Source organism: Neodiprion lecontei, chromosome 3 (assembly GCF_021901455.1).
Source record: "Neodiprion lecontei isolate iyNeoLeco1 chromosome 3, iyNeoLeco1.1, whole genome shotgun sequence".
NCBI lineage: Eukaryota > Metazoa > Arthropoda > Insecta > Hymenoptera > Diprionidae > Neodiprion > Neodiprion lecontei.
Window position 1 is genome coordinate 6793464 of NC_060262.1, and position 13141 is coordinate 6806604.

Sequence of the window (13141 nt, forward strand, 5' to 3'; positions counted from 1 at the left end):
GGAATATATAATGGTACTAAATGATCCCGTTATTTAATGCAAACTTTGCTATACGCGTGCGATAAATTTCCGACGGATGAATTTGAAAAATTGTATTCAATCAGATTCGGTGGGTTGGTTGTGCGATAGCCAATTTCCAATGTTACAGATTTTCCACCTGTGCCGTATAGGTGTTATAAAATAATAGTATATTGTGCGTTAAGCGACGAAGCGCCACAGCGAAGCGAAGCAATCGATTAGATAATTGCGAAAACATTCTGGCATGATACAATGCTCCTGTCATACGGAGGCTGAGCTTATTCCAACCTTTGGGCTGCAATAGTAACCATCCGTATGTTGGAATTTTTGAAAAATCACAACTTCTAAGCGATGCTCTTTTCGCACGTGAAACGAACTTTTATAACTTTTCATTTGTCGGACTGATTCATGTAGAACCAGTCCTCCGACCTGCTCCAAAAATATACTGGTGGGAAAATGTTTCATGAAAAAATATTCTGTCGCCACCTTGCCAAATCGTCCCGGCGCGGCGTCGAAAATTCCTGTTCTCTGCAAAGAGAGCCGCAAAACCAAATGCTGCTAGCTTCACAAGTCAGATATCGCGCATCTGCGCGTGTGACATACTCTGTTATCCTTAGAATTTTGAAATATAAATTTCACAAAGTCCAGCAGCCATAAACTTTGGCCGGGAACAAATTGGCCCTTTGAGCCAAATTCAAGTACAATTATTTTACATTTAAAATGCTTATGATCGGGTCGAGTGAAAGAAAGTGCAGCGTGTAAGCAAGGTTTAGAACAATAAGCCGAACATATCGTATTTGGAATATCCTGCGTCGCCTAAGGTGATTAAATAAAGGTCAAACAATCACAGTGCATATCACCCGGTGTCAAGAACTTACCATTCCTTTCTTGTTCCTCCGCCGCACTGCCTTCAGATTATTACAAACTCCTTGTTCGTTAAGCTGTGTATCCAGTCACGAACACATGAAACTTGGCCATGTGTAACAGTTAGCTGACCGAGTAATATTGTAGTTTGGCTCGGGGCTAGAATCATACCCGACCTAGCGGTCAATAAAGATGAGGAAAGGTGAGACCAAGCTTCGTACGGCGAGCCGTGGATCCCAAATGTGGCACACAAATAGACCCATTTGTGCCTCTATGTGCCTTTGTGTATTTACCACACGGTTGTGAGTAGGGTGTTTTCGTCACAATCGACACACAGTGACTTTGATAGCACGCAGTGACTCGAGAAAGAAGGTGCTCATTGCATCCTGACAGACATGGAACAACCGGTACTGAAAGAAGCTCAGGTGTGCTACTATGACTATGACAATGACTAGAAACCTTGCACAACTCCTGTAAATCAATTTCCTCATTTTAATTTGCGTTGATCAGACAAAGTGGCTGAAGCTATCAAGAAATTGATACTGGAATGCGGGCACATAACAGTCAAATTGTCTCGTTTTAAGCAGTATTTTGATGCTGTAGGACCACACACGATAGTGTCGTCATGTAAGAACTATTGGATCGCGATATTCTGTTGTATGATAAATTCGATACTCTACTGATGCAGGTATATAAGCATAGATTTGCGGAACAGAACATGAGCAATTTCCGGCGAGAGCACGTGATGCGTTTGAAACTACATATTTGGATTTCATTACGAAACACGTTTATTGAAGCGGAAACACCTTGCACGTTTCAGAAACGTGACTTTGTTAATCACAAATTGAACACGCCAGCTTTATCGCCTTCTCCTACGTGATCACAAACTAATGTAGATGTTAAACTATTCACAATTACTTCACGTACTTTCAATGGTTCTTAGAATGCTTGACTAAAATTCCAAATCAGCCTCGACGCGAATATGTCACATCGTGATTAACACGCCTCGAAATCATTAATGCACTATACCTCGAAATATGCTCGGTAGCTCAGTACCGCGGAGTGGGGAGGAGTAATTTTTGGAGAGAGAGAGAGGGAGACACTCGAAAACCACACGCTACTTAACAAAAGAAGTAAATTAAAATCTTATATTTCGCAATACCGATGATACAAAAACAAAAAAAATAATTCAAAAGTCGATCGTCGTGATTCCAAAACGAACAGAAAATTACACGTAACTTACGCTATTCCTTACTCTACTGAGCTCGCGGCTCCCTAACTAAAATTTCACTCTACAGTTCCAAAATCTCCCTACGCTACTTTAAATTCGCAAATTCGCAATTCTTCCTCAATAGCAATGATTGCTCGAAACCGAAACTAAAACTACTTTCTCGACGGTGCGCCGTCGGGCTACCGAACAGACGGCGTCCTCAATCTCACCCGAGGCCTTACCCGACGCGGAGCTTCCACGCTACCGCGAGCTGCCTTAAATCTAAACGTGACAACTTAACCTAAAGCTTATTTCCTACTTATTTCGACTAAACAAATCCTTAAACGCCACCATACTTCAGACGTAACTAAAACCCAATATACGGACTTCTTGTCCCAACCGCTGCTCAACGCACGGCAATTTTGACGATACGTAACCTCAACTCAACTGAACACTACCTTGAATAAACAAAAACTTAACTAAGCGCAAGCGCAACTAATCGTAACCTCAACTAAAGGCTATCGCATTCATCCGAAATCAAACCTTCTCAAAATCATCGAAGAAGTTATTCGTTAATTCGAGCCCTCAAATTCGGCACTTCGCGACCTACTCGAGAGGTGACACTGAAAAACCCGAAAACTCGGCTCGACCCGGTACAGCGGAATTCGGCTGTAATTAGTTTCAAAAACGAGAGAGACTCGACTAAACCCCGTGACTACTCAACTTTTTCAAGGACTAAAAATTCACTCTACTCCATTACGCGCACTCAGGCTACGGTCATCAAGCAAAAGAATCGGCAAAAGAATTTTGAGTACTTTTCTACAACGCAAATCCAAAACGGCTATCCGTTACTCGCCGCTATAATAATATAGTAGCGCTTACCTTCCACATCCTCGCAACATCCTCTCCATCACCCTCGCGATTTTTGGGCGGCTCCATTACTTCGCGAAACTCCCCAAAACGTGACTACCTATCATGACCGCCAGAACTGGAGTGGTTTCAAAAACCTACGACCTGTCGCAACACGGATCTCGATACACCATCCCATACGTGACGTCATATTCACAAGAATACGCAGTAATCGACCCGTCGTCGATTTGGGCGATTGCGCAACTCGACGCGCACCTTTAATAGCATCGCGGAGCAGAACTTAACGCTAGATCGCAATCTCGTCCTCTGCGCATCTCCATGGCGTCTTGGTGGTGAGCGTGGTGGTCCCTCGTCGCTAGTCGGTCCGTCGCAAGTTCGCCGGCCAATTGTTGGCGACGTGAAGGGGGAGAAGCTGCGGCGCGCCAGCCGCCAGCGGGAATCCCGCGATGCGGGGATCTGCGTTGGCTCCCCTTTCGCAGCCTCGACATCCTTCCTTCGCAATCGTCGCTAGTCCGCCACTCCGCAATTTCCTCGAATTCGGTGCCGACTTCCTGCCTGATCCCGTCGTAGCTCGAGAAATAAAAAAAACAAAAAAACCTGAAATATCTTACGCTGTTCGCTAAAGTGTTCCCTCTCGTAGTTTCGGAAGCGTGACTCTGGTCCTGGCGCTCTTTTGCAAAGACTTCGCGACTTAATCTCGGAAAACCCTAAATTTTGGTTCTGCCCAGGGTTCAAGGAGCCTCTTGTAACGGGCATCAAAAATGCCACGCTACAATATATAAACGAACGAGGTAGAGCCAAATGTAAACGAGACGAAGGTTAAGAATTTGAGTCTATGATTAAAATAAAATGGACAGGTTTACAAAAACAAGAACGATGATGGATATGACATTGAACTAAATAAATAAAATATAAACAACGATAAAAATCTTTAAATCACGTTCATTGAATTTCACTTTTTTACTTCCATATATCATATAGATACATGCGCATTCAATCATCTATGTCATTACAATTAAAATCATACACTCATACATTCATTCACCCAATTATCAACGGTAAAATGTGCCATGGAATATTGTTGCAATTAATCAAGTATGACATAATCATAATTCAAATTTGGTAGGCTGCAGGAATTAACACGTGTCAGAATATAGAATTGTTTTTTATAATAACGAGATTCGTTTAAAAGATAGAAATAAATTGAAAATCACTCAGCCCTTTGTTTGATTTTTAGCAACAGCTCCGTTGTGTGATCAAACAGGTGTTATTGGCGGTCGATGACATCGGATTATTTTCGATATCTTTATTGAAAATTTTGAGATAATGTCAACCACGTTTTTTGATGTCATGAACGTGACGACTCAGCGATGCAAAAGATTGAAAAATTTACGATTAAGTTGACTGCGTGTCTTCGTTTTTTTTTTAGTATTCAACCACACGTCATTATTCACTAAGGAGATCAAATGTCGATGACGATGTGTTAAAATCGATGAAATGGTATTAACAATGATTATGTGACTGCTACGGGGAATCGAACGTTTTCTCGTCCCTCTCGCTACGTTGGCCTGCAAAGCATCAATGTTATTTCATGTGGATTATTGGTAAGTGGGTAGCCGTTTATTCAGATGTTCAAATGGTATTATGTGTATAAACAGTCCGGCTGTTTACGGTTCTTGCCATGAGTTACGTTAATCTCATGACTATCAGTTGCATGAAAATAATTTCGAAATGGATGTTGTTTCTCAGCACGTTATTGAAGTACTTTGTGAAGAGTTTTGCAAATAGTATCGTGCCTTCTGAACTTCCATAGTTAACGAGTTGCGGTGTACTATTTAAATCGTAGACTTCAGCTCTCTGCGATTGGTTTGTGAGGTGTGATTCAAACAATTTCAGTGCCATTCCGCGAACTCTTCTTCGTTCCATTGCGTTGAGCATATGACCTTTATTCCTTTAGTCATCATTGTGGTGCATTTTTGTGGTGAGTTTACGAATGGAGTATTGCGTAGTCATTCTTGTTTGGAAGCTCTATTGCATGTCTGATCTACCGATTTAGGGGGACCTTTGGGGTACATTAGGCTGTAAAATTTTCTTCTAACCTAAGCTTTCCCCCCAATATTGACGAAGATACAGTCGATTATCCAAAAAAAGGCAAAATGGCATTTTTTTGCTCTTTTTTCACGTTAACGCTACAGGTGGAAAAAAATTTTTTTTTACATCAACCTTGACAGATTTTTGTAGGAAATTTTCTACAGAAAAAGAAACTGCCCTTTGGCTCGCTGTGCGACCAGTAGTTCCAGAGATATCGGCAGTTGAGTGAAAAAGGATCCTTTGGCATTCAAAATTCGATATCTCGAAGACAAATGGTCGTATCGAGGTTTAAAAAAAAGCATCTTGAAGCTGAATAAACAGGCTATGCGACCTATGCATTGGTTTAGCTCGGAAAAATTTTTCCATGCCCGTAGAGCGAAAGAAAAAATGTAAAAAATTTTGAAAATTTTTTCTTCGTGCTTTATCCAAGGATTGCATGGCTAATAGTGCTTCGAAAAATTTTTAACCAAAAAATTCAAAAACTAGAGTCTTCAAGCTTCAAAAGCTTTGTTTTTTTATTTCTTGCACGACCATTTTTCACTGAAATACAGCCTGTTGAAAATCACCAAAAAATTGCGAAAATTTTGTTGTTCCCTTAATTTTTGCGAGAAGTGTATATTAATTTCGAATTAGTAGCCCGTTGCAGGTATACCCGTGAATATTTTCGAATGCTTTTTGTGGCAGAAGTATTATATACATACCTAGCCATATAATCTCGAGGACTTTTTTACAGAGTTCATCGAGACCTTGGAAACTCTTCAACGTAAATTCCTTTTTAGTGATGAAATACTTATAAATTGCTCATTTCAGGTTGGTTGTTGAAAGGCAGTCGAATCAAACTACATATCAAACTCGTGAAGAGTAGATTGGAAAATCATGTGGCGTTGCATTTTGTTAATAGTCGCGTGTGTATATACAGGTAAGTACTGAACTCGATTAATCAAATTGCTCAATTATTCAGCGTTTTCTGTACAACGCGTTTGAACTGTGATTGGTAAATGAATAAATGCCCTGGTACAAAAATTGTTGGACACGATTGATTTTTGGATACCTAATTATACTGTCTGACAAGAATTTTTAAATACCCAACAAACACACGGTAGTATGATAAACGTTGAGAAAGAGTATAAAACCATAAGTTTATAAAACGTTCATGAAGCATGGATAACGCTTTTCAGAATGTCTGCCACATGTCGTTATTTTTTACGTTTATTAACCGGTTGTGATAGGTATTGTCGGAAGATTTTGAGACGTATATTTGTGTGAGTATAATATCGGTCGTATTTATACGTTTTAAGTACGTCGCTCCAATTCACGTGTAAAAGTAACCCGGTTGTTAGTGTATTATACATGGGATACGTGTCTTATACATATCACATGAACGTCAAGACTATCACAGGCATGACAAATAATGCAGTCATCAAAAAGTCATCAATGAGATTATGATTTCCGAATTTGCACTCACAATACAATTTTAAATAAATTTACAAGAGCGTTTACCTTCCAAATTTAGTAAATCGTTAGATAGTCAGTAAATTTATAGTGTAATTGTCTGAAATTGAAAATTTGATTACTTATTCGAAACTTAACACGGTAATTCTTTGGGCATTGCTGTAATCTGATGCTATTAAGTATTTTGTATAAAGTTTAGACAAGCACAATTTGATCAGATTCACAGGAGTAAAGTCCACATTGTCCACTGTAAGATAAAGTAGCGTACATTTCACCGAATCGTTAAAGCGGAAGTTACCACATAATTTTCAGAGTAACTATATGTTATGCTTCCATACCTCACAGAAACGGACATACATACCTACTTACATGATGGTAGGATGCAGAATTATCGTTTGGAAATGACACGTGTCAGGTGAACAAAAAACGTATTATCAACTAATGATATACGTTGTTGCAGCGACTACTTTCAACGTTGAACATCACAGTTCATAAAACGATAATCATGTTCGAAAGCAAACGGTAGAAGGCTGCAAATCGATACAACTGCGACATATACGGTTATTCAACGCTTTTTCGACAGCGAAATATACGAATGTTGTAATTTCTTCTCATAAGTCATCAAGATATTCATTTTTAAACGTATAATAAACCTATGGAGTTCTGACAATGTAGTCTAAACGTTTATCGCTGCTGGATAATACCTACCAGTTTGTGCAACGTTGATTTTCGGACGTTTATAATTTGTACTTATACTCGAATTAAACCACCCTTACGTATATTTGACGTATCGTATACTATCGTGTGTCCATTGAGTAGGCGCTGCACTCAAAAAAGCAGTCACTCAAGGTGCGATATTGAAATTTTTAGCGCAAACTTGTCCTTGTGTACGTCGCAATTTCGGAAACGACAGAATAGTCTGTGTATGCAATGCTACGTATTGCGACAATACGCAGATTTCCAATATCACTGGGAATGGTTCTTATCTTCGATACACATCAAGTCAAGACGGCCTGAGACTCGAAAAAACGCAGGGTGATTTTGTCAAGGAATGGACTGCCGATCTCAATAGTTTCCAAATAGATCCTGACACCACGTATCAAAGTATCGAGGGCTTTGGAGGCGCTTTTAGCGATGCGGCGATCTTGAATATAAAAACGCTCAGTTCTGATACTCAAGAGAATTTAATGAGGTTTGACATCACATATAATAACACACAAGATCGAAATCATTGGAGACACTTTTCCCTTAATATCATTAATTTCTTCATGGTTTACGAAAAGACCAAAATGCGCCAATAACATAAAACATTCCAATTCATGTAAAAATTTCTTACTCTCTATTAAATCTATATATTTTAAACAGTTATTACATTAAGTGTATGGTAGGTCAGAGCAGCGCTATATTCAACGTATCCAGTGTTGTCCGTACCGTGAATTTTGATATTACAAATTTTCAGATCGTACTTCACTACCGCAGGTAGTAATTATTATTTCGCCCGTGTACCGATCGGCTCAACTGATTCGTCTATTAGGCCATACACCTACGACGATCACTCTGGTGATGTGGGACTGGAAAGATTTAGCTTAGCAGTTGAAGACTTACTCTACAGAATTCCATTGATGAAAAAAGCCCAGGAAATGAATCCTGAAATTAAATTTTTGTCAGCAGCATGGACTGCGCCACCATGGATGAGGACGAATCACAATTACACAGGTTACGGTATGTGTTGTATAGCATCGCCATCGTTTATCATATTGTTACAAAGGGTGAAATCACCCGTTTTGTCCCCTTTCCAATGATCTAGTAGTCACCATAGATAAAAGACGTTTATAAACCTCTTATGTCTTTCAAAAGAATAAGGTTGCTGTGTCAACCTACATTATTGTAAAAACAGTCTATCTTGAGACTTTAAAACGAGAGCTTCGTCACAAAATGAATCCTTCTCCTCTCTCAATTTTCCGCTTCGTAACAATATACACAACTGCTCCACAACGCAAAACTCATTTCCATTGTACGAATAATCAGTCGAAATGAGTTCCAATCCGTAAACTATAGACCCATTGATAGAGTTATGCGATTTTACTGCATTCCGAGTCGATTTTGCTGCATTCCTTAATGACTTGATATATGCAGTACATGTGCTCCACAGGATTTCTAGAAGAAAAGTACTACCAGGTATACGCTGACTATCTTGTAAAATATTTGAACAAGTACGAGGACTATGGACTGAAAATGTGGGCTATATCAACGGGCAACGAACCTTACGTCGGTACGCTAAACCTATCTCATTATGGCAGTATGGGATGGCTACCGAGTGATCTCGGCAAATGGGTTGCGAATAATTTTGGTCCAACTATTCGCAAATCGAAGCATAAAAGAACTTTGATTCTCACCTATGACGATGAAAGAACAATTCTCGACACGTTTGTCGATAAAATGTTTGAGAACGAATTGGCGAGGAATTACACGGCTGGTCTTGCAATACACGGATACGCGGATACGGTAGTTCCCACGAGCGTACTTGACGAAATCATGCGGCGTTATCCCGAAAAGTTTCTCATTGTGACCGAGTTCTCCACGGGTGAGTGATGTCGAGTTTCGTACACGTTATACCCAAATAACTGTGGATATACACAATCATTGCTAAGGATTTATTGCATATGACATAAAAGTGTTTTGGATACAGTGACTTCACAGCGGGGCAATGTTATTAGTTCCTTGGGATCTTGGAGCTATGGAGAATACTACGTGTTGGACATTATCCAAGTAAGTATACTTCCGTGAAATTTACAGGTCATTTTACCTTGGAGATCAATGACGATGCTTCTGAACACGCTCCGTAATTTGCGCTGCACCTGATTTACGATATCCGAGTACTCATTTGTAGGACTGATTGTTTCATATTCCTGGTAAAATTTATCCTTTTGTGCTGAGCCAATCAGTTTTACCTGGGATATGAAATCGCCAGTCCTTAATAAACGCAGGTGGTACCGCCGCTTTTGATTTTCTCATAAAATACCGTAATAACATGTCCAAGTGAAAAAAACGGATAACTCGTAATGAGAAGCCGTTAATATTATAGAATTTGAAAAACTGGGTAATTGGCTGGGTGGACTGGAGTCTTGCTGCAGATGAATACGGTGGTCCCGATTGGAGACAAAACTTTGTGGGTGCCTCGATTATCGTGAACTCAGAGGCCGATGAATTTTACAAGCAGCCAATGTATTACGCCATCGCGCACTTCAGCAAGTTCATCACACCAGGTTCAGTCAGAGTGGGACTCACCGGCGGAAAAGAATTGGTAAAGGCTGCAGCCTTTAAGACACCGAAGAACGAGATCGTCGTTGTAATGTACAACAAGTAAGTGCAAAACCAACTCAGAGCTCAAAGTTTTCCTCGCCAGTTCTAATCAATGTTAGCGAAATTGAAATTGCTGCGATAAAAAATCTTCGCAAACTATGACTAGGGTTCTACCTAAAAGACTTGTAGAGGAAAACCTTCAAATGGTATTCTTTGTTTCAATTCACGCTACAAGAACCAATTGCATAAAATTTACATCCACATGCATGAAAAGCTGACGTCAAATAACGATGTTTTCGGATCCTCATCCGAAACTCTAGTTTCTTCCTGCTACTTGAACTTTTTTACTATATTTGAATATGATTTTGAAACTCGGAATAAAATCGTTGTTTCCAGTGGTTTCTGTTGGCGAATACGTTTTTTTCACTTCCAGTTGCAGTGCACAGCAGGATGTGATCATTTCTGACAAAGAGAGAGGGCAGATTCGCTTACAGCTGCCAGCAAAATCGATTCACACAATTATGTACAAGTAATGCTCATTTTGATTTACTGAGCACTATTGGTGTACAAAAATTGGCGGAACCCTCAAATATATCTTCAATAAAATAATATAGACTCGTATGCGTACAGCTTTTAAATTATTATCTGAAAAATTGGTATTAGAAAAATAAGTAATCACTGTAACGTAAAAATAATGGAAAAAAAATAAATAAATAAAATAAATAAGTAAAAATCTACAGAAGTTTACCCCCGATATCAAGTACATGATGAACTGAACTTCGTTTAGACCAATGATGTAATTACAACTAGATCTTAATATGAAAGCGAAGTTTACGTTCGATTACTCGTGCTCTTAATCGTACGTGTGAAAAATGTATGAAGCATATTTTACACGAAAGAAGAGTTACCTTTCAAATAATTGTAACAAAATTATTCTACTCACGCAGGCTGCTACGTCTTCATTTCATCAGTCACGAGTTAATATGCAATGCGACAGCGATAAGACATACGATCAAGTGAATTTGGGAAGTGGGCTGCAAACCTTGGTTCAATCATCCACAAATCGACGCATGAAAAAACTTTGATCCTTACCTATGACGATAAAAAAAAACACGTCTCGACTTAATCGTTGATAAAATGTTTCAGGCCGAATTGGCGAGGAATTCTACGGCTAGTATTGCAATCCACTGGTAAGCGGATATGACCATTCCCGCGAAAGTTCTGGGGGAGATCCAGCGACAGTATCTCGACAAGTTTCTTATCATGACGGAGTTTAACGTGGGTAACGAATGTTAAGCTTCATACGCATTGTATCCAAGCTAATGTAAATATGCACAATAATTGCTAAGGATTTGTTGCATACAACATGATGGTATTTTGGGTGTAGGGGCACCACAGAAACTCACTGCAACTATTTAGTTGGGGTCTTGGAACCTCGGAGAAACCTACGTATTTAACATTATTGGAATACGTATATTGCCATGACATTGTAGGTCATTTCACCTTGGGTTTCAATGACGATACTTCTGGACACGCGCAGTAATTTGCACTGCACCTGATTCCCGGTATCAGAGTACTCATTTCTAGGACTGATTGATTCACATTCCGGGTTGAATTTGTTCTTTTGTGATAAGCAAATGAATTTTATCTGGGATATGATATCAATAGTCGTTAAAAAAAGCTGGTGGTACTACCGCTCTTCACTTTCTCATAAAATACCGTAGTAATACGTTCAAGTGAAGAAAGGGATAGCTTGTATTAGAAAGCCGTTAACATTATAGAATTTGAAAAACTGGATGACTGGCTGGGTGGACCGGAATCTTGCTGTAGACAAATACGGTCGTTCCAATTGGAGATAATACTGTAGGAGCCTCGATTATCGTGAACCTGCAGGCCGAAGAATTTGACAAGCAGCCAATGTATTACGACATCGCGCTCTTCAGCAAGTTCATTACACCAGCTTTAGAAAGAGTGGGACTCACTAGCAGCGGGAAATCGGTAAAGGCTGTAGTCTTTAAGATACCGAAAAACGAGATCGTTGTTGTAATGTACAACAAGAAAGTGCGAAATCAACTCGGAGATGCGAATTCTCGTCGTCAGTTCCAGTCACAATTTGCGAAATTCTATTGAAAAGCTTTGTCACTATGACTAGGCTTCTATCTGAAATACTCAGAGAAAAACCTTCGACTCGTATTCTTTGTTTCAATTCACACTGCAAGAACGATTTACATTCACAACCACATGCATGAAAAGCTGACGTGATCGAACGATGTTTTCAGATCCTCATGCAAGACTCTCGTTTTCTAATTCGGCTCTACTTCTTTGCTTTGTTTGAATATTATTTCCAAACTGGGAATAAGACCCTTCTTTGCCGTGCTTTCTGTCGGAAACTCCTTTTCCGTCACTTCCAGATGCCAGAAAGCGAGGAAATTTTGCGAAAAAAACGTAGCGGTATCTCTGTTATGAGAAAAATATCAAAACTTATAAACGATGACGTTGGTATAAGTACACTGAGGGGAAGGATTATTTAAGTCAAGTTGTATTCGTTTGATTCAACTAAATGCTCTAGTCAAATGTTGTGAACCCAATACTTATCTAATTCAACAAAATACTTCTGTCATACGAAATATTTATTGCAACTTAATGTAGAATTGAATCAAGCCTTTGAATGCTAATGCCGAATGTCGATTTATTCAAGATAACACGGCGCGAGTTCCTTGCAATAATGTGAAATTTGTATCAAGAAAATGTGTGATTGGAATTGGTAAAAATTCGATCGAACGCACCCCGATCATGTCTTGTTGCGTCTAAAAATGAATTTTGATCACAGATACTGAATTTTGTTGTTACAAAAAAACTTTGCAATGACTGAAGATTAAGAGTTGTTTAAGCGCAAATAACGTATTTTTTAAATGACATCATTTATAATACTGTTGGCTTAAATTTGTGATGGATTTTCCGAGTTGTTTGATGCGTCATGCTTGAAAATTTATTATTATATTTGTGGCAGTATAAATTTAGTATGTGTCAATAGTTTTTGTTCAGTCGTAATCAATATGAATATTGATGTCTCGAAACTTGATATTACGCTTTTTACGTTCGAAATAGGTTTGATGACACTTTTATGTCACGTTGTCCGTATCTGACAACCCAACCGACTAACCGGTTTTATAACTATCTCTGAAGCTACTTCCGTAACGAGAAAGTTCGCCGCCTAGCGGCCGTTTATAGTACTAGCATACTAATGTTTTTTCTACTTCACTCAAAGCATGTGGTGTATATTTTAGCTCGTGAAAAATGAGTGCAACTGATTCAACCAGTTACGCCAAACAA

The 13141-nt window shown here is 39.2% G+C and overlaps 1 protein-coding gene across 1 annotated transcript; it reads left to right on the plus strand.

Moving 5' to 3' along the window:
- Positions 1-4696: 4696 nt before the first annotated feature.
- On the plus strand, positions 4697-10502 carry LOC107217976 (lysosomal acid glucosylceramidase). The gene is made up of 8 exons (XM_015655704.2): positions 4697-4943; positions 5864-5972; positions 7376-7697; positions 7965-8227; positions 8658-9089; positions 9195-9274; positions 9591-9868; positions 10242-10502. The coding sequence occupies exons 2-8, from the start codon at positions 5930-5932 to the stop codon at positions 10339-10341; spliced, it is 1518 nt and encodes a 505-aa protein (XP_015511190.1). The 5' UTR covers positions 4697-4943; positions 5864-5929; the 3' UTR covers positions 10342-10502.
- The last annotated feature ends 2639 nt before the right edge of the window (positions 10503-13141 follow it).

Coding starts and splice junctions, on each gene's coding strand:
- LOC107217976 (XM_015655704.2), top strand. CDS start 5,930: ATGTGGCGTTGCATTTTGTTAATAGTCGCGTGTGTATATACAG. Junction 7,698..7,964: donor ACTCAAGAGAATTTAATGAG/GTTTGACATCAC, acceptor ACAAATTTTCAG/ATCGTACTTCACTACCGCAG. Junction 9,275..9,590: donor ACGTGTTGGACATTATCCAA/GTAAGTATACTT, acceptor TTAATATTATAG/AATTTGAAAAACTGGGTAAT.